The following is a 23,107-nucleotide window of genomic DNA, read 5'->3' as shown; positions in this document are numbered from 1 at the left end:
TCCATTCTCAGCTGGTGTTCTGCATGCACTTCTATGTCTGAAGGTGTATTCCTGATGTATCCATGGAGAGATACACCCATGTCCACCTACTCCTCCACCATCTTGTTCTCTGAATATTGAGTTTTAAACTAGCTTTTCCACTCTCTTCTTTCACCTTCATCAATATTTAGTTCCTCTTTGCTTTCTGCCATAAAGGAGATGTCATCTGCATATCTGGGGTTATTGATATTTTCCCCAGCTATCTTGATTCATGTTTGAGCTTCACATGATGGACTCTGCATATAAGTTAAATAAGCAGTGTGACAGTTTACAGCCTTGACGTACTCCATTCCCAATTTTGAATCAGTTCCCTTTTCCATGTCTGGTTCCAGCTATTGCTTCTTGACCTGCATACAAGTTTCTAGGAGGCAGGAAAGGTGGTCTTCCCTTTCTTTTGGTGGGTTTCCTTTCTGGTATTCCCATCTTTTGAAGAATTTCCCACCATTTGTTTTGATCCACACAGTACATGGCTTTAGCTTAATCAATGTAGAAGAAATGGATGTTTTTATGGAATTCTCTTGGTTTTCCTCTGATCTGATGGATGTTGGCAATTTGATCTCTGCTTTCTCTGCCTTTTTTAAATTAAGCTTGAACATCTGGAAGTACAAGATGTTCTACCAACATCTTGGTTCACCTACTATTGAAGCCTAGCTTGGGGAATTTTGAGCATTACTTTGCTAGCATGTGAAATGAGTGCAATTATGTGGTAGTTTGAACATTTTTTGGCATTGCATTCCTTTGGGAATGGAATGAAAACTGAATCTTTTTCAGTCTTGTGACCACTGCTGAGTTTCCCAAATTTGCTGGCATATTGAGTGCAACACTTTAATAGTATCATCTTTCAGGATTTGAAATAGCTCAGCTGGAATTCCATCATCTCCAGTAGCTTTGTTCATAGTAATGCTTCCTAAGGCTCCCTTGACTTAGCACTCAAAAATGTCTGGCTCTAGGTGAGTGATTACCCCATTGCAGTCATCTGGGTCATTAAAATCTTCTTTGTGTAGTTCTTCTGTGTATTCTTGCCGCTTCTTCTTAATAACTTCTGCTTCTGTTATGTCCATGCAGTTTCTGTTCTCTATTGTGCCCATTGTTGCATGAAATATTTCCTTGGTATCTCTAATTTTCTTGATGTGATCTCTAGTCTTTCCCATTGTGTTGTTTTCCTCTATTTCTTTTCATTGATCACTGAAGAAGGCTTTTTTTTAAATCTCTCCTTGCTATTCTTTGGAACTCTGCAGTTAGATGGGTATATCTTTCCTTTTCTCCTTTGCTTCTCTTTTCTCAGCTATTTGTAAGGCCTCCTCATATGACTGTTTTACTTTCTTGCATTTCTTTTTCTTGGGGATAGTTTTGATCTCACCTTCTGTACAATGTTACAAACGTCCTTCTGTAGTTGTCCAGGCACTCTGTCTATCAGATGTAATCCCTTGAATCTATTTTTCACTTCCACTGTATAATCCTAAGGGATTTGTTTTAGTTGATAACTGAATGGCCTAGTGGTTCTGAATTTTGCAATAAGGATTTCATTATGTGAGTCACAGTCAGCTCCCGGTCTTGTTTTTGCTGATTGTACAGGACTGCTCCAGCTGCAAATAATATAATCAATCTGATTTTTGTATTGACCATCTGTTGATGTCCATATGTAGAGTTGTCTCTTGTGTTGTTGTAAGAGGGTGTTTGCTATGACCAGTGCATTCTTTTGGCAAAACTCTGTTAGCCTTTGCCCTACTTCCTTTTGTACTTCAAGGGAAAACTTGCCTGAGTCTGGCTTAAAATTTATTATTTTGTTTGTTTTCAGAGAATCAGCTGTTAGTTTCTTTGTTGCTTTTTCTCCCCCCGCCCCACCCCCAGCATTTGATTGATTTCTGCTCTGCTTTTCATTATTTCTCTTTTTATACTATCTTTTGCCTTTGTTCTTCTTTTTCTAGTTCCTTTAGGTGTAAGTTTAGACTGTTATCTGAATTTTTTCTTTTTCTAGATTGCTGTAGACTTCTCTTTGAACCATTTTCACCACATCCCATAGGTTTAAGACCATTGTGGTTTCGTTTTCATTTGTCTCTAGATATTTTTTCACTGTCATTTTGATTTATTCTGTGACCCATTGTTTAGTAGCCTCCATGTGTTTGTCTTTTTTTTGCATATTTTCCCTTAATTTTTGTTTCTTATCACATAGTACTGTGATTAGAAAAAATGATTGGTATGATTTCAGTCTTCTTAAATTTACCAAGCTTTTCTGTGGCCTTGCATGTGATCTATCCTGGAGACTGTTATATGTTCACTTTAAAAGAATGTGTTTTCTGTTGGTTTTGGATGGACTGTTTTTTATATGTCTATTAAGCCCATCTACTCTATTGTGTCCATTAAGGCCAGTGTTTTCTTACTGATTTTCAGTCTGGATTATCTGTTCACTGATATAAATGTGGTGTTAAAGTCTCATACTACTATTGTGTTACTGTCAATTTCTCCCTTTATTTGCTGTTAATATTTGCCTTAGACATTGAGGTGCTCCTTTGTTGTGTGCATATGTATTTACAATCATTGTATCTTCTTCTTATATTAATCCATTTATGATTATGCAGTGTTTTTCATTCTCTCTTACAATCTGTGTTTTAAAGTCTGTTTTTTTTTTTTCTCTGTAAAAGGGAACCCATGTACACTGCTGGTGAAAATGTAAGTTGGTAAAGTCACTATGGAAAACAGTATGGAGGTTTCTTTAAAAACTAAAAATAAAACTACTACATGACTCAGCAATTCCAGTCCTGGGTATATATCCAAAACAGCCAAAACACTAATTCAAAAAACTACCACACCCCAATGTTCATAGCAGGAGTATTTACATGATATGGAAGCAATCTCAGTGTTCATCAACAGATTAATGGATAAAGAATATGTGTTATATATGTACACTAGAATCCTATTCAAGCATAAAAAAAGAATGACATTTTACCATTTTCAGCAACATGAATGGACTTGACTGGCTTGATCCTGGTGTCCAAGTCACTCTCAAAAGTCTTCTCTAGCACCTCAGTTTGAAAGCACCAGTTCTTTAGTGCTTAGCCTTTCATTGTGGTCCAACTCTAACATTCATACATGACTACTGGAAAAAGCATATCTTTGACTAGACAGACCTCTGTTGGCAAAATAATGTCTCTGCTTTTTAATACACTGTCTAGGTTTGTCATAGCTTTCCTTCCTAGGAAGAAGTATCTTTTAATTTCATGACTGCAGTCACTTTCTACAATGATTTTGGAGCCAAAGAAAATAAAATCTGTCACTGTTTTCACTTTTTTGCCATCTATTTGCCATGAAGTGATTGGACTGAATGCCATGATCTTAGTTTTTTGAATGTTGAGTTTTAAGTCAGCTTTTTCACTCTCGTCTTTCACCCTCATCAGGAGGATCTTTAGTTGCTCTTCGTTTTCTGCCATTAATGTGGTATCCTTTGCATATCTGAGGTCAGTATTTCTCCCATCAGTCTTGATTCCAACTTGTGATTCATCCAGCCCAGCATTTCACATGATGTACTCTGTGTATAAGTTACATAAGCAGAGTGACAATATACAGCCTTGACATATTCTTTTTCTAATTTTGAACTAATATACTGTTCCATGTCTGGTTCTAACTGTTGCTTCTTGAACTACATATAGGATCTCAGGAAACAGGTAAGGTGGTCTGATATCTCTTTAAGAATTTTCCACAGTTTGTTGTTATTCACACAGTCAAGGGCTTAAGTGTAGTCACTGAAGCAGAGATAGATTTTTTTTTTCCCTGGAATTCCATTGCTTTCTCCATGATCCAACAAATGTTGACAATTTGATCTCTGGTTCCTCTGCCTTTTCTAAATCCAACTTGTACGTCTGGAAGTTCTCGGTTCATGCACTTCTGAAGCTTAGCTAGAAGGGTTTTGAGCATTACTTTGCTAGCATGCTTAATGAACACAGCTGAAGTATAGTTTGTACGTTCTTTGGCATTGCTTTTCTTTGGGATTGGAATGAAAACTGACCTTTTCCAGGTCTTTGGCACAATAAACTCAGGCAAGAATAAAGGCAGCTTGATCTGCTATAGGGTGGCTGAGTAATGTATATTTTTATAGTGGTAGATAAAACATTATGCAGAAACTTTAAAGTTAAGCAGTAGGGGGTAAGGTTGAAGTTGGCCACAGAGAACCAGTGTAGCAGCAGTAGGATTACAATATATATTTTGATTCTGTGGCTTTCAGCCTTTGGTCAAATTAGTCTATTATTTATTAACCTGCTAATAATTTTCTAGACAGAGGAGCCCAGTGAGTTGTAGTCCATGGGGTCACAAAGAGTTGGACATGACTTAGCAACCAAAGAACAGCAGACATTTCTATTGGCCTGTACATTTGATAAGACTATGTGGGTTTGAAGTTCACCTGCAAGAGGTGAAAGTATAGTCAACCTGCATTATCTGGATTAAAAGAGGTTTTCCTGACTAAATTAAGTTTCAGTTCTGAATAATCTCATCTATATAAGCCCTCTCTTATCTGGAACTTTCCTCTGTAGATACTCTTTCCTTTAGTCCCCCTGTCTCTTACTGACTCAGTTAAAGCTTTTTTTTTTTTTTTTTTACTTTCAAGTGAATAGTTTATTGTATTCTGATCATTTTACTGTCTGAAATGATTGTTGGACTTTTTTAAAGTAATGGGTACATTGCTTATTTAAAAAATAATAAAGAACGGGAAGCATCTGATGCCCTTGCACTTTCTTATTTATTTCTTTGTTAATTTTAAGTACAGAAATATGCCCCACATAACAACTTTGCCCACTCAGAACTATTATGTGATAAAATGTTTGGCAAAGGGGAGACACGGGCTACATTGTTCTCAGTGCAGTCAACAAGAAATCAGAGGCCTCATTACATTCCATTCAGTTCTCCTCTGTGCATGCTGCCTATGTACAAGCAAGTCAGCCCACAAATTGGTGGACTTGGGAATTCAGTGGGGTCAGTTTAGACTGATCAAGGGAAAAGAGACCATAATACCTGGAAAATCAAGTGCACTAAATGAGGCTATTTAGAAGATAACATACCTCAGGTTTGTTGTCTTTCTATTCTGTATCACATAGCTTAGAAGGAACTCTCTCATATATGTCAGTCTTATTTCTCCAGCAAGACTGTGAATTCTAATATGTACTGCATGTAGTGAAAAAGAACAGGGCTTTGCAGCCAGATAGCTTTAGATTTGTAATTTGGTACATGCAATTAATAGATCATTCTTCTCAGGCACGACTGTTAACCTTTCTAAATCTCAGTTTCCATTTTTGTAAAATGAAGATAATCATACTAACCTTTCAGAATTGTGAGGATTTCAAGAGCTATGTATACATAGACTCACAAAGAATTTGATACTCAGCAAACACTCAACAAGCCTTAGTTTTCCTTTCTCCTTAGAGGTCTTTATCTGGTACAAAGCTTAGCTCAATGATAACATACAGTGAGGCTTGGAAATTTTGTTTTCAGATTATCTTGGGAGGGCATTCCCAATGCATTTTTGTGTAACCTTCTGTTAGAATTTAAGTAGGGACGACTCTGGGCAAAATTCTAAGGCACACAAAGAAACTTCACTGTTTCCTAACCTACTTCTCTCCAGGCAGTCCATCCTTCCACTCTAAACATGCACACTTCCTGCCCATTCTAAATCAGTAATGATAAAGTTTCAGGCATCAGAAGATTGAATTGAATTGAATCAAATTGAATCGAATTGGTGCTCCTTATTTTACAACTTCCTGGATCTACACATGGAGCAGTGTCTGAAGGAACTGGAGAGACACCACAGTTTCTTCTGACTATGGGGAAAAAAAAAACTTCAGATAAGAAAGAGCTGGATAGATGAGATTATTCAGAACTGTTCAAGAAAAGTCTTAACCCAGAAAATTAGGCGTGACTGTACTGTCTTTACTGTGACCACCTTAAGACACAGTAATAGCTATTTTTGAGAAAGTACCTTTAAACATCTACCTTTTCCCCTTTTCACACAAGGCTCTAATTCTGAAGTTACTTGGGCCTTAACATCTCTTTAGACATAGTGTGGTAGAAGTGCAACTAAAAGAGAAAATAGTTACAGCATTTTGGGATGGCAAGCAGCAGTAAAATAGCAAACCTTGCATTGTGCTCTTATGCTGCCACATCGTGGAATATCTGTCTGGAGAACTCCAGAGAGCTAGGGGTAGAGGTGGGAGATCAACAACAAAATTCTGAATAGTCTTAACCTAGATTTGTTGCAGACTTGTTGGTAAAGAGATATGAATTACAAGTTTTTCATGGCTGATTGTGACCAAAGCATTTTTTTAAAATATTGCAAAACAAGCAAGCTGAAAGTAAATGTCTCTTGCTGTGCTTGTACCATTAGATTAAGCGGTAAGAAGCCAGTGCCTTAAGGGCTTATTACAGTATTCTCTTTAAAATGCATGCAGATCTCTTTGGTTACCAAATGACTACACAGTGGCCATGCTGCTGTGGTCTATAGCCAAACAGACTGGGGATTCAGATTTGATTTTCCTTTTGGGTATATTTGGTAAGTAGATTAATAAAAGACTAAAAAAAAAACAGCTTTAAATTCTATTTGTTCAAGCTTCCTTCACCCCACTCTTAAATGCTTATTAGGCACTGGCTAAGCGAAGATAAGCTTATTATTTCTCTACAAATTAGAGCAGCTTCTCTTATAGCAGATTCAAAACAAATAGAACCAATTGGAGGGAGTCTATATATCTGAATTTATTTTTGCATAAGTTGACTGGGTCACAAATTGTAACTTGTATAAAAAGACAAAATGCATACCTACATAAGTGTTTATTCATTAAGAATTTAATCATAGAAATTGTGAGCATCCATTTAGAAAGTGTACAGGTTTATTTTATAATACTATACCTTCATTGTTCTAGTGCAATATGCCATAATAGTTGTGAGCTCATTTTTCACAGCTGGTTGTTTATATTAAGCTTTACTAAACACATCATGCTTTCAGTAAGCATGAGACTGAATTCAGTAAAGATGGATATGTGTGTAGTATTTGTGAAGTCATTATTAAGCTTAGTCTAAGTGGCATCACTCATAGCAATAAACATTTACTTTCTCTTCTTCCACTCATTTGCTTTGTCATTCACTTGACTCCTCTCAGCCTTGTATGGTTGTTTTAGTTTCATATTTAAATACCATTGTTGTAATTAAAATTTTTAATGTATTTATGTCTAATCCTTCCCACTAGATTGTAATTTTAGGAGGGAATCTGCTATTTTTCTTTAGACATTTGAGAGAACCTCATAAATTTCTTACACACTTAAAAGGCACCCAAGAAATATTGTTGAATAGCTATGAAATAGTGTCAGACAATCATTTCAAATTTTAGTGAATCACGGTTGGAACCTCTGTCAATCTTCACTGTAAAGTGTCAGCTGAGAAAATACGTCAGGTTATTTATAAAACAAGACAAAACCTCATCTTGATTAAATGTTTTATTGTAGGTCAGCACTGTCATGAAAAAGACTCTTGTTTTCCCATTAGAAGCATGATTATTGAAGCTTTGTTCTTCCTTTGGAATTTGAACATTCACTCTGACACCTTCTAAAGCAGAAACCTTATCAGTTTCCCTCTTAAAAAAAAAAAAAAAAAACTTGACCTTTGGCTGACAGACAGGAAACTTACTGAGGCTAGCTGGAGACACATTTGTTCGTGTAGACAGCAGTTTTTCAGCAGCCCTGCTCTGTGTCTTTGGTGGGATGGATACCCTGAATCTCAAACCCTGACAGGTAGGCATTCTTTGGGTGAAAGTGGGGAGTGTGGTTTGCTCTTTGAAAAAGATTCATCTAAGTTCCTGAACAGTGCCACTGTCTACTTGCAAATACATTTTTGTGTTGAAAAGGATATCAGTAACCTTTTAACTCCAAAGTATTTTTTCCTGTAGGAAATTTAAATTTTATTCTTTAGGGAAACTTTGTAATATGCATTCCTAATTGTTCTGAACAATTGTTCCTAATTGTTTTAGCAATGTATGGTTTTCAGTCACATCTATCCAAAACCACTTTGTAGGGATGTATTTTAGTGAGCATGTACCTATAGGCACTAACTCTTTAGATATAAATCATCCCTTGTAGGAAGTAAAATTGATATTTGAAAATGAACTTACAGATGTATCAAGTTAAGAAACAACTTTTTACATTTCCTAAAGATTCAAACCTGGATAAATGTTCATATTGCTAGGGCAGAATCTACTTTAAAAAGTATTATAGCCCATTCTGTTCAGCCCTTTGAAGATGTAGAATACTCTAAGAGGCATGTGTACTTACTTGTCAGGCAGTTCCAGAAGATGGAAGAAATACTTGTGATCCAGAGCTAATGGTTAGAGGGTAAAGACATAACTGAAGCTATAATATAATGACCACTGATACCAGGCCTGGCTACCGCCTTAACTCATAGAGAGTTAAGAGAGAGAGACATAGAGAACAGTGTTCCCAACATATTAAACATTCAATAATGTGAGAAAGGCCTGAAAGAGTCATTTATCTTAAGGGTTCTCTGCTTTCTGTCTCCCATAAGCATGACAGGTGACAGTCATTGAGGGCCATTATAATTCTTAGCATGTTAGATATAACAGTAACTCTTAATTCACTAAAAATATCTGTTGGAATGGCAAATGCCTCAAAGTACCATATTTATGGGATATCTGTATAACTACTTAAATTTGTAAATATGCAAATCATGAACAAATTACTTGACACACTCCATGCAAACTGAACACCCCCTTTAGCATCATGGAGATAAAAACCCACTAATTTAATTGAGCCTTCTATCACTCCTGTTACTGACTTTTACATGGATTATCCTCAAAATTCAATGAAAACAGTGACAGACTTTATTTTCTTGGGCTGCAAAATCACTGTAGACAGTAACCACAGCCATGAAATTAAAATATGTTTGCTCCTTTAAAGAAAAGCTATGACAAACCTAGACAGTGTATTAAAAAGCAGACATCACTTTGCCAACAAAGGTCCATATAGTCAAAGTTATGGTTTTCCCATTAGTTATGTATGGATGTGAGAAATGGACCATAAAGAAGGATGAGTGCAGAAGAATTGATGCTTTTGAACTGTGATGTTGGAGAAGACTCTTGAGATACCTTTGGACTGCAAGGAAATCAAACCAGTCGATCCTAAAGGAAATCAGTTCTGAATATTCATTGGAAGGACTGATGCTGAAGCTGTAGCTCCAATACTTTGGCCACCTGTTGTGAAGAGCTGACTCATTTGAAAAGACCTTGATGCTGGGAAAGATTGAAGGCAGGAGGAGAAGGGGACAACAGATGATTGGATGGTATAACCGACTCTATGGACATGAGTTTGAGCAGGCTTCAGGAGATGGTGAGGGATGGGGAAGCCTGGTGTGCTGAAGTCCATGGGGTCGCAAAGAGTCAGAGCCAAACACGACTGAGTGACTGAACAAGAACAGTCCTCAAAATTCAAAAGGTGGTGTACTTAGTTGCTCAGTCATGTCTGACTCTTTTCAATCCCATGGATTGTAGCCCACCAGGCTCCTCTGTCCACGGAATTCTCCAGGCAAGATTACTGGAGTGGGTAGCCATTCCCTTCTCCAGGGTATCTTCCTGACCCAGGGTGTAGTATTGTTACATTTATAAATGAAAGTTTGATTTTATAAGTTAATAAGGAAATATGATTCCTATTAGAAAACTTAGCTACAAATTTTGCTGGATTGTAAGTGATCTTTAAAGAAGGACATTCTGTGCTCTGATCTAAATATCTTGTAGAGATTTCAGTTCCTATTGGGAGAAGTTGAGAATTTTTTTTCCTGGAGTTGTGTGATGAGAGATAAAATTACCTGTAGTCACAAACAAGTTAGAAGAACAGAAATATGACCTCAGTTTACACATGTATGTATGTGTGTGGGGGGATATAAATCTAAAGAAGGTTTGACTAAATGAAAGTTTCTTTTTATTTTGCATTTTGATTTCCATTAAAAAGACTTTTTCTTTTGATTTTGTATTTTTGATGCTTCTGCTCTGTGAGTCTTTTTAGTGTAGTTCCATGAAGAAATATTTATTGATTGTGCTCTGCAGCTCAGAAATGTTTACTAAGTTTTAAATTTGGAAAATTACTATAGATGTGTGATCAAGGTTCTAAAAGAAAAGCATATCAGAGAAGAAACCTAAAAATATTAATTTTATTATTCTAAAGCCTTCTAGGAACGATTAGGAAACATAATAAGTGTATGATCTCTAAGATTCCTTAGTATTACATGTTAAGGGCTAATGAATGGTACAGGTATATTCCAAATTTATTATAAAAGCAGGCTTAGATCTTCTTACATCTTCTTCAATTTCTATTCTAAATGATGAAAATTGAGGCATAGAGGCTTGAAACATTCTCAAGGTAAGATTCATTTCTGTTAGCTATGTGATGCTTATTAAGATAGGAATTAGACTCAGGTCATTTGGGATGACTTTCAACAAGGGATAAAATTAAGAGAGGTTTGTAGATACTTTTTAGTTAATTCTCCTTTATATTATTGATATGCATCAGCTAGCTTTAATTCTACATGATTAGATATGGTAATTTCAGAGGAAAAGGAAAAATCAGGTTGATAAAAGGATCTGTGAATTGAAAACTCTCAATCCTCTTATTAGACATCATTGAGAACACATTAATAAAGAGGGAAAACCACATATGTTCTGGAAAGCCACAAATCTTAATCCATGTATGAATTCATTTCTACTAGTTCATTAACACACTTTTATTGAATTTGAAAAATAAAAACAATAAAAGCTATTTGTTCAACAATATAATTTCTTGTCCTTTGGTTCTTAGATTAAGAAAAAACAGCAAGATGTGCTTGGTTTCTTAGAAGCTAACAAAATAGGATTTGAAGAAAAAGATATTGCAGCCAATGAAGAAAATCGGAAGTGGATGAGAGAAAATGTACCTGAAAACAATCGACCAGCCACAGGATACCCCCTGCCACCTCAGATTTTCAATGAAAGCCAGTATCGTGGGGTAAGGAACCAATTAAAATTCTTGTTTTTTTCAAATTGATTGCCTCAAACCCATTCTTTTTCTTTTACTCCTGCCCCACATTTCCATACAGTCATTTCTCCTGCTTATCCTTTGCGTCCATCCTAGACATCTGGGGTGTTTTGCCTTCTCAGTTCAGTTCAGTTCACTCAGTCATGTCCAACTCTTTGCAACCCCAAGAACTGCAGCATACCAGGCCTCCCTGTCCATCGCCAACTCCCGGAGTTTACTCAAACTCATATCCCTTGAGTTGCTAATGCCATCTCATCCTCTGTCCGCCCACTCTCTTCCTGCCTTCAATCTTTCCCAGCATCACGGTCTTTTCAAATGAGTCAGCTCTTCGCATCAGGTGGCCAAAGTATTGGAGTGTCAGCTTCAGCATCCGTCCTTCCAATGAATACTCAGGACTGATTTCCTTTAGGATGGACTGGTTGGATCTCCTTGCTATCCAAGGGACTCTCAAGAGTCTTCTCCAGTACCACAGTTCAAAAGCATCAATTCTTCGGTGCTCATCTTTCATTATAGTACACCTTTCACATCCATACATGACTACTGGAAAAACTATAGCTTTGACTAGATGGACGTTTGTTGGCAAACTAATGTCTCTGCTTTTTAATATTCTGTCTAGGTTGGTCATAACTTTTCTTCCAAGGAGCAAGCATCTTTTAATTTCATGGCTGCAGTCACCATCTTCAGTGATTTTTGGAGCCCCGCCCCCCCAAATAAAGTCTGTCACTGTTTCCACTTTTTCCCCATTTATTTGCTGTGAAGTGATGGGACTGGATTCCATGATCTTAGTTTTGTGCATTTTGAGTTTTAAGCCAACTTTTTCACTCTCCTCTTTCACTTTCATCAAGAGGCTTTTTAGTTCTTCTTCACTTTCTGCCATAAGGGTAGTGTCATCTGCGTATCAGAGGTTATTGATATTTCTCCCAGCAATCTTGATTCCAGCTTGTGCTTCACCCAGCCTAGCGTTTCTTATGATGTACTCTGCATGTAAGTTAAATAAGCAGGGTGACAATATACAGCCTTGATGTACTCCTTTCCTTATATTGCCTTCTGCTGCTGCTTCTGCTAAGTCGCCTCAGTCGTGTCTGACTCTGTGCAACTCCATAGATGGCAGCCCACCAGGCTCCCCTGTCCCTGAGATTCTCTATACAAGAACACTGGAATGTGTTTCCATTTCCTTTTCCAATGCATGAAAGTGAAAAGTGAAAGTGAAGTCACTCAGTCGTATCTGACTCTTTGCGACCCCATGCACTGCAGCCCACCAGGCTCTTTCATCCATGGGATTTTCCAGGTAAGAGTACTGGAGTGGGGTACCATTTGCCTTCTATTCGGAGGCAAAAAGATGAGTTGTTCACCAAGAAGTTATCAGTGAATATGTAAGTACAGACCAGAGCATGTTATTGTTTTAGTATGTTCATGAAGAAGCTGCTGTAAAGAGGTGAGCTGTTTGACTTATTTAGTTTGAAATTAGTTTAAAAAGAGGAATCTTATTTTTTAATATAAATTTATTTAATTTTATTTACTTTAATTGGAGGTTAATTACTTTACAATATTGTACCGGTTTTGCCATACATCAATATGAATCCATCCCCATCCTGGACCCCCCTCCCTCCTCCCTCCCCATACCATCCCTCTGGGTCATCTCAATGCACCAGCCCCAAGCATCCAGTATCATGCATCGAACCTGGACTGGTGATTCATTTCATATATGATATTATACATGTTTCACTGCCATTTAGTAAAGCTTTTATTTTGGTATCATTAATGAATTTTCTTTAAATTTTTAACCTATATGTGGATTAGGGAAAGAAAAGTAATTTTTACTTTGTGATTGATGTTTTCAAGTATGCCATTGTGTTTGTTGATGGCAAGTCAACAAGGAAAGTTATGACCAACCGAGATAGCATATTAAAAGGCAGAGACATTACTTTGCCAACAAAGGTCCGTCTAGTCAAGGCTATAGTTTTTCCAGTAGTCATGTAAGGATGTGACAGTTGGACTATAAAGAAAGCTGAGCACTGAAGAATTGATGCTTTTGAACTGTGGTGTTGGAGAAGACTCTTGAGACTCCCTTGGACTGCAAGGACATGCAACCAGTCCATCCTAAAGGAAATCAGTCCTGGGTGTTCATTGGTAGGACTGATACTGAAGCTGAAACTCCAATACTTTGGCCACCTGATGTGAAGAACTGACTCATTTGAAAAGACCCTGATGCTGGAAAAGATTGAGGGCAGGAGAAGAAGGGGATGACAGAGGATGAGTTGGTTAGGTGTCATCACCAACTCAATGGACATGGGTTTGGGTGGACTCCAGGAGTTGATGATGGACAGGGAGGCCTGACATGCTACAGTTCATGGGGTCACAAAGAGTTGGATATGACTGAGCGACTGAACTGAACTGAACTGAACTGCCCTTTCAGTCCTATTTCATGAAAATCTCATACCCTTCCTCCAAATTCAACACAGATTTATTATTCTTATGGCCATGAGCATGGCTAGCTAATGTCTGGTCTTTCATTCGTTCTGAAGACATCTCTAACTTTTAAAATTATTTTTATTTTTATTATTTTATTTATTTTATAATTATTTATTTTTATTTTTATCTGCATAAATAATGCAGGAGAAATAGTGGTGAACTAGAGCAACAGTTTCCTACCAGAAATAAGCAACCTCTTACAGGCATATAATTGGCTATTTTGGGCTGTGAAGAAAGCTACTTCCCCTGAGGCAGATTTAAGTTCTATGCAGTATGAAGTAAAAGACCAATTTCTTGTCTCACAGAACAGCGTATCTTTTAACCCACATTAACTGGGGTCCAATAAGCCTTTCCTCTTTACTGCTCTTTACAGAATTCTAGCATTATGGAAGTTAACTAACCTGTCTGCCCCCAAAGATGTTATGCAGCCAGATCATTTTGAATTAATTTCCCCTTTTCCTTCCAACCAACAAAGGTTTCATATTGCTAATTCTTTGTGCCTTCTTTTTATCAAGGATTATGATGCCTTCTTTGAAGCCAGAGAAAATAATGCGGTGTATGCCTTTTTAGGTTTGACAGCCCCACCTGGTTCAAAGGTATGATTCAGTTTTCCTTTTCTTTGTAGGCCACTTTATTGCTGTTTTTTTTTTTAAATCAGTAAAATTTCCTTTATTAAGTACTCAGATTAAGCCAGAGGCAGTACAACATAGCTGAAAGGAAATGCCCCTGCTCTGCATGCACTTAATCCCTAGTATGGTAAACAGATGTGCATAATCAAATACATTATGCATGTGGATAAGAGGTAGGCAGAGTGACTTCCCTGTCAAACTGCCCAAGACAGCAAATTTCTCACTGACCCATTCACAAATAAGTGGTTGGCAATTTTAAAGACTCCATTATTCCAGTTGTTATGTATGGGTCTACATAGACAGAAATCATCTTAGTTCATAATAATCTTCTTGGCAGTATCTATTGCTTTTGTGTGAAAGCAAATGCTGTAGTCCCCTATTCAAATTTTAACTAAGAGCATCTGAGTCTCAAAACTGGTCACTAAATTGCTGGCTGAATTTAGAAATTTCCCCCTGCCAATGACAAAATTTTGTGAGTGGCAGAGTTCCCAGGGGAGATCATATAAAGAAAAAAGTGGATAATTAAATTGCCAACTTGAAGAAGAGTCTCAAAGAATTGGACTTTAAATATGCCTTTGCCTTTTACCATATTTCTTCTCCACAAAGGCTAGTTTAATAAAAATGTGTGTCCCCTGCTGGCATTTTACATTTTGCTCTTAGAAGTTAATTTTATGTTAAACAAATTCTTCAAACTCCAGCTCCTTCTTCAATTATGAGTCTGTATTATTGTCTATGTTTTCACTAGAGACCATTTACAGGCGTTTTTGAGTTACTATGAAATTCTGTTTCCTTGCCAAACTTTGTTTTACCATGGATAAAATGTATTATTTTAGGCTTTATATAATTCAAATTGTAGGAAATCTTAGGTAAGGCATTTTTCTTTAAACAAGTTAAGCAAGCTTAGTCTTTCTTTAAGCAAGCTAAGTCTCTTCAGTCATGTCCAACTTTTTTGTGACCCTATGGACTGTAGATTGCAGGGAGAAATATCAATAACCTCAGATATGCAAATGACACCACCCTTATGGCAGAAAGTGAAGAGGAACTAAAAAGCCTCTTGATGAAAGTGAAAGTGGAGAGTGAAAAAGTTGGCTTAAAGCTCAACATTCAGAAAACAAAGATCATGGCATCCGGTCCCATCACTTCATGGGAAATAGATGGGGAAACAGTGGAAACAGTGTCAGACTTTATTTTTTGGGGCTCCAAAATCACTGCAGATGGTGAGTGCAGCCATGAAATTAAAAGATGCTTACTCCTTGGAAGAAAAGTTATGACCAACCTCGATAGCATATTGAAAAGTAGAGACATTACTTTGCCAGCAAAGGTCTGTCTAGTCAAGGCTATGGTTTTTCCAATGGTCATGTATGGATGTGAGAGTTGGACTGTGAAGAAGGCTGAATGCCAAAGAATTGATGCGTTTGAACTGTGGTGTTGGAGAAGACTCTTGAGAGTTCCTTGGACTGCAAGGAGATCCAACCAGTCCATTCTGAAGGAGATCAACCCTGGGATTTCTTTGGAAGGAATGATGCTAAAGCTGAAGCTCCAGTACTTTGGCCACCTCATGTGAAGAGTTGACTCATTGGAAAAGACTGATGCTAGGAGGGATTGGGGGCAGGAGGAGAAGGGGACGACAGAGGATGAGATGGCTGGATGGTATCACTGACTCGATGGACGTGAGTGTGAGTGAACTCTGGGAGTTGGTGATGGACAGGGAGGCCTGGTGTGCTGTGATTCATGGGGTCTGAAAGAGTCGGACATGACTGAGCGAAAGAACTGAACTGAACTGATGGACTGTAGCCTGCCAGACTCCTCTGTTCATGAGATTCTCCAGACAAGAATACTGGAGTAGGTTGCCATGCTGTCCCCCAAGTGATCTTCCCAACCCAGGGATTGAACCTGCATCTCTTACATCTCTTGCCTTGGCAGGAGTGTTCTTTACCACTAGCACCACCTTGGGAAGCCCTCAAACAAGTTAGCAAAACCCAAATTGTCACTGATTTCAGTGCATATATTAGAGAAAGTATGAAAGGAAGGATAGTCTATTTTCTATGACTGATGACTTTCAGTGAAAATTGGAAGTCATTCATTCATTTATTCATTCAGTAAATATTTACTGAGTGTCAAATATTGACTTGATATTGATAGTAGGGCAAATACAGAGAATACGGCATAATCTCTGTCTTCAAAGTGTTTATAACCTAGAGAGGGACATGTATGCAGACAATTATACAATGAATATGTCTACAAATAATTATTATATACTGTGGTAAATTCTATATGTTTGGTATGAATAAAGTTTAGTAGGCATCCAGAAGAAGTAATCATAAATTACTATTAAGGAGTTTGGGGAAGGATTCACAGAGGAATTGACATTTGAGCTATTAAGGATTCCAAAATACTGAAGTAACACTAAGCGTCTTCCACAGAGGTTGCAGCGGGAACCACTGCATTTGGATATAGCTGCACCTGATGGTATATTTGGGGAGCAGCAGTGCAGTGTAGCATGAACCTAGTATAGGACATATTAAATAAAAGAAGATGCGTTAAGAGATGAGATTGGCTAGGAAGGTTGGGAACCGGATTATGAATGCTGTGCTAAATACTTTCAACTTCATCTTCTAGGAATGAAGGAAGGCAATGAGGTGATTATATCTGTATTTTAAGATATGATTTGATCTTTGTGTTAAGAAAATAAATTTTGCAGCTCTGTGGATTGTGAAACATTGAATAAATGAGATACTAGAGTTGGGCTGACCCATTAGAGGGTATGTTAAGAGTCCAGAAGAGAAGACCTAAAATGGGAGAGCAGCTATAGAAAAGAAAAGATGGATTTAAGAGACACAGAAAAATCACTTGTGATAGAATTTGGCAGTATACTAGATTTCTTGTGTATGAAAAGAATTGGGAAGGATTGAAGCAATCTCTAAGGCTTCTAACCTGGGTGATTGGGAAATAAAGCAAAAGTCATGGGGGAAACAGAAAAGTGAGTGATCCGAGGGAGGGGCTAGTCTTGGAAAGGAGAGGGTATGCAGTTTTCTTCTGAGACTGGAAAGAATGAGGAGAGAAAGATGAAAATAGAAGTTTTAATGTGCATGAGAGTTTAGGGAAGTTCATATTTGAAAATGTTTTATCTTTAGTATGAGGTAGGAAGAAAAATCATCTGCTAGGAGGGATGGGAAGTTCAATGAGAATTGAAAGTATTCACTTGCTGAAAATAATAATAATAAAAAGCTAAAGAATAGGCTAAAACCATGGATGGAATGATGGCTTCGCAGGATGAAAGGCCCAGATGAAGTTAGAGTTGATGAGCCCATTATGAAGCCATTCAACTTATTTATAGTATTTTTTTCATCCTTGTTTAACCCTAGAAGTAGGAATAGAGTAAATGAACAGTGGATATCAAGGATTAAACTAGAGGGAGCTGATAGATTGGGATAACAAAAAGCTGTCCAGAATTGACAGTGGAGTTGAGGGTAGATTGGTAATAGGGAGATTTTGAATGTTAGTATTTAATAAGTTTTTCTCAAGATTAAAAGTCATAAATTTTGTATCAGAAAAGTTTTCCCCTTTAATTTAACAAGAATATAATTCTTCCAGAAAGAACTGGCTGAAAAGAAAGTATACAAAATAAGAGATACAGCTAAGTAACCCACATTGGAAAAGTGCAGTCATAATAAAATAAATGTGATAAAAGTAGATACAGTACTCATCTATGAAGTTAACAAATTAAAAGAGTGACAATGCTCAATGCTGAGAAGGGTTCATTGAAACGTATTCTCTCATATATTACTGATGATGGTATAAATAGGTACTACTGTTTGAAAACCAAAATGGCAAATATATATTAGGGACCTAAAAAATGTTTACAATTCTTCATCCAGTAATTTTACTAAAGTAATTTTATTAAAGCCTATTGAAATAATTTTATACATGGAAAAGGCTTTATAAATAACAAAATAAAAATATTATTTATATCTTAAGAAATTTGTAAACAAGTTAAATGTCTAAAAATAGGATCAACAAAAATGGTCTATCCACTTAATGAACTCATGTTCTCATTAAAAAATGATAGTTTGTGAAAAGATACATTATAATGAGCTACAGAATTGCTTTTATTGTGTAATTAACATTCTAATTACATTTAAATATATATATAGGGCAAAAGAGACTAGAATCATAACTAATAATATGCCTATTTTTCCCTTTCTTTTCCAAAAAATTAAAATACATTCTCTTTATACTTAAAAAGTATTGAAAACCAGTGCACTGGAAAACTTGTTATTTAAGAGTACCCAATAGCAAATAGTTCCATAAAGCAAGGAATCCCATTTAAGAAAATAATTTTTTTATTCTTTTGAATATTGGATGCATTTAGACATAGTATATAAATATATTTACTATTTACTTTTTTTGCTATTTACTATTTTATTAATACAAAAGATAATTTCTTAGCACTTAGCATTTCTTACATTTCAGTAGAGTTGATAGTTTTGATATGGAATAAAATAACTGATATATTTTTACTAAAATATAAAAATCCAGTGATGTGGAAAAGCCATGTTCACTAACATGTTGAAAGACCAAAACATGCTGGTTAAAGAAGTATTCTCATGGACTTTGAACCACCTGGGTCTAGGGAGAGGCCATGAAAATCTGCCTCTACTGTGAAATTTAAAACATTCCCATTTCTACTAAATCCATTCCATTTTACTACATCTCCAAGGGAAACTGTATGTTAATAACACTTAGCTGTGGTGTTGGTCTTAGTTACTTTCCACTTTATCCAGAAAGTGGAAAGAAGAAAGGTAGGAAAAAAATATGGATACCTGCAATGAACCAAGCACTGAGCTACACAGTTCACATTCATCTCATTTTATCTTTATTCCACCCTTAAGAGCTAGGTATCCTCAATGCCATTTTACAGAGAGGAAACTGATACTCAGATAATTGAAGTAATTTGACCAAGACTACATAATAACTGAGTAGCAGATATGGAATTTGAACCCAGGATTATATGATTCAAAACCAATGCATTTATAGAATCATGTTTATGGTGGGAGTAGAGGTAAAGAACACATCATATTCCTATTTCTAAAGCTCTCTGGTTGATTAAGTAACTCATGATTCTATAAATACTAGCCACTTACTTTTACATAATAATAAAGCTTTTAGCACAATTTACATATTTTATGAATAAACTATATTTTAAAAAGTAAATAATTTAAATATATAGTATATTTTATATTTAAATATAAGTATAGTGTATTTAATATACTATACTTACAGGTATATATTAAGTATATATAATATAGTATGTATATTTAAGTATATATAATATACTTGTGAGCAAATATAAGTATAGTATATTTAAATATAGTATATTAAATAGTATATGTTCTTAAAGACAAATTACAAAGAATATTTAATTGCCTTTTGTCTTGGATTTTTGTGCTAGTAATTTATTCTATTATAAAGGATAACTGAAAGCTACACAGTTTGTGACAGATTACAGTAAAGATTGATAAGTGGGACTTTAGGGAATTAGGCTGTCTCCAAAATACTAGTTACTCAGGTATTAAGTGATCATAAGAAGAAGGACATTACATTAGTCACATATTCATATTTTATACCACCTCTTCCCCACCTATATATGCTAGGGCATTGAAGGGTTTTGGTATAAAATTCATTGTGCTGTGTGAGGAAATATTTAGAAGCTTGTTCAATAAAATGAAATAAAATACATAATGTAGGTCTAAGACATACTCATTTTGACAGCAAAACACTACCTTAGAAATTTCAAAAGAGCTTAGGGACTATATATATCTATATCTATCTATCTATATATATATATATTTACTATGTATATATTTACTATATATATTTTTACTAAGGGTTTTAGAAGGTGAGTTGATAGTGTATTATATCTGTTTTGTTAAGGATATATTAAGAATGACTTACACTGTCTTCTGGTTTCCTTCTATCATTTTTACTTCTTTTTTTGGGGGGGGTAAAAATGTAGCACCTTTTATTTTTCCTTTCTTCTGGTGTTAGCATCAGAGGCTTATTTTGGAATATTCAGTTGCTTTCATTCCTCTTGATATTCTATTAGAGACAGGTGTTTAGGTGCTGATTTTCTAGTATATACAATTTCTACAACTCAAATCTGAGGTTTCTTTCACCAAATTCACTCATGCCGCCCATCTTTATTTCCATATATTTTTCCTTGAATTTTACTTTGTGTCGAGTACTATCTTAAGTGCCAGAGCACACCTATAGGTCAGAGTTCCTATGGTAGAAGTACTCACTGTCCACAGGAACTGCTATGAAATTTAAAAACAGCATTTTGGCAGATAACACTTTTTTCTAAGTAACTTAAGCCTTAATTAAACAAAACTCAGCAGACTGGAAACTGTAGATGACAATGTTTTTGAACACTCAATTTTTGTGAAAAATCACTCAAAAAGGAAATTAGCTACTTTTAAATAAAATGGTAACTATAATTGACACAAGTGTAAATCACTAGCTTTTATGGAATTGTAGGCAGTTCTCTGTTACATCTGTTTTTAGGCAGAAGTTTCTATATTATAGTTTTTCTATTAAGAATTTTTAAGCTGTCTTTTTCTGGGGGCTATTTTTCTTATTCTGAATATTCTTAGTAATTTGAGATAATATAGTTTACTCAAAATACACTTGGGTATCTGTTTTATGATATTTAAATCTGTTTTTCTTTTTTCCATTTCAGGAAGCAGAAGCTCAGGCAAAGCAGCAAGCATGAATCTTAAATATTCTGCCTTAAGCATCCTAAAAAAGGAGTCTCTACTGCTTTTTATAAAATATCAAAATTATCATGGCTTCAAAAGAAGTAGGCTTAATGTTGAAATAATTGATTAGTTGGTACTTTCACATGCAAACAGTTAAAATGAATACATAATTAAAATGTTAACATTGTGATGAGGAAAATAGGAAATGAACATGAAATTTTAAGTAGGTGTCATGGAATACTATTGCTGTCTGCTAAGGCATTTTATGTACTTCAGTGATTTTAAAAAGCAAGCATCTGTTCCCTTTTTTGGTATTATTATTGCAGTTTAATTATATCTGTATCTCTACATTGAATAATTTTAAAAGGCGAGTGAGAATTTGTCTCTTGTTCCCAAATTGCCTCATTAATTTTAGTGAACAAAAGTATGTACCTTTTTAATGTGAGATTATTGTGACTAAAAAGTAGTTGCAGATAATGTTTATGATATGTCATACATTGTAATTTCCTGTGGTATTTATAACATTCCCATTCCTTTGTAGTTAAAAGTTTAAAAAAGTTCTATGTACTGAATCACAGGTTTTCTAGGCTTCTAAATGTAGCCTTTCTTTGCATATTTCAGTGACCAGAACAGATGATCTCCCACACAAAAAAAAAAAAAAAGATGTATTCAGTTGAAAAGTTTCTTGCTTAACCACAAAATTTCTTGCTTTACTTTCATGCAATCATGTTGCTAAGCTGCTTGTCCTGGAGAAATATGTATATGTATGTTATGGAAGTGGGGTGGCAAATAAGTTTAAAATGACATCCTTTTGCAAAGAACTCAGACTTTTAATTAACTTTTAAAATAGATTGGAACTAAGTTTCCCCTTTTAAAACAACTTATGATCATGAATGCCACTATCTCTGACATATTTGACATTTTTGTTTCAGCTTATTGTATGAGTGCATTAATCTAAGCAGAGAGAATCTTTTCTATGCCTCTATTCCAGTGAATACCATAAGTATCAGACAAAAGGATCAATTTTTTAAATATTAATTTTGAGAACTTCTTAGAAGACAAGAAACATTATGCCCTACATCAGCCAGAAGACATGTATATTGTGCTTTAGTTCCGCACTACTATTGTAATTTGGTTCCACATTACTGAAAGCAAACACATTTTACTTTAAGTTACTTTATCATATCATTTGATGTATGCAAGTCTGTGCTCTTTGCCAAAATCAGCATATAATGAAGACATGGCTTTGCTGAAATTCAAACTTGATGCAATGTTTTAAAATAAACTCACTACTTTCAAAAACATAAATTTTTGTGTTCATAGAGTTTCTAAATAGTGTAATAATAATTTTAGGTGGGTAATACACTTTTTAGATAACGGGATAGGAGAAAAGAGAAAATAACAGAAAGAAAACACTTTGAATACACTTTGTAAATTTCTTTAGGGCTCTGAATTTTGCAGTATACACTGGAGTCAAACAAAGAATTATTTTGTGTACAAAAATATGCTGTGGAGAGCTCTAGAGTAAACAGGGTATTTTGTAATAAATTCTGGAAAATGCTAAAACATGTTTTTATCAATATTTTCTCCTGAGCTTTATTAAATACAGATGATGATACTTGCAGTATTTTATGTGGGCATTTTTGCTTTTCTTTTAGTTTCAAATAATCAATACTGTCAAAAACAGACATTCTTTAAAAATACATGACATTTTTGAGATGTTTATATCTACTAGACTATACCTTAAAATTAACATATATATATAAGTAAAGTAAAATGCTGAATTGAGTCTTTGCAAATTGAAATCTTTCTTTTTGTCAACTGAGTACTATATGTCCAATGATGACCCTGTGTGCAGGACAGCAAAAAAGACACAGATGTGTATAGTGGACTTTTGGACTCAAAGGGAGAGGGAGAGGGTGAGATGATTTGGGAGAATGGCATTGAAACATGTATAATATCATGTAAGAATCGAATTGCCAGTCTATGTCTGATGCAGGATACGGCACGCTTGGGGCTGGTACACAGGGATGACCCAGAGAGATGTTGTGGGGAGGGGGGTTCATGTTTGGGAATGCATGTACACCCGTGGTGGATTCATGTCAATGTATGGCAAAACCAATACAGAATTGTAAAGTAAAATAAAAAATAAATAAAT

The 23,107-nt window shown here is 35.6% G+C and overlaps 1 protein-coding gene across 2 annotated transcripts in view; it reads left to right on the top strand.

The window, feature by feature from the left end:
* Nucleotides 1-21,595, top strand: part of SH3BGRL (SH3 domain binding glutamate rich protein like) — a 71,921-nt gene extending 50,326 nt beyond the window's left edge. For both annotated transcript variants that reach the window (XM_040265634.1, XM_040265633.1), the window contains exons 2-4: nt 10,875-11,060; nt 14,078-14,158; nt 20,931-21,595. In XM_040265634.1, the coding sequence (XP_040121568.1) occupies nt 10,875-11,060; nt 14,078-14,158; nt 20,931-20,963 (300 nt within the window). In that variant the 3' untranslated portion in view covers nt 20,964-21,595. The remainder of the gene's footprint in view (nt 1-10,874; nt 11,061-14,077; nt 14,159-20,930) is intronic.
* The last annotated feature ends 1,512 nt before the right edge of the window (nt 21,596-23,107 follow it).

The sequence above is a fragment of the Oryx dammah genome, unplaced genomic scaffold, assembly GCF_014754425.2.
Source record: "Oryx dammah isolate SB20612 unplaced genomic scaffold, SCBI_Odam_1.1 HiC_scaffold_23, whole genome shotgun sequence".
NCBI lineage: Eukaryota > Metazoa > Chordata > Mammalia > Artiodactyla > Bovidae > Oryx > Oryx dammah.
The sequence above is the reverse complement of the archived record's forward strand: the minus strand, read 5'-3'. Positions and strand labels throughout refer to the sequence as shown.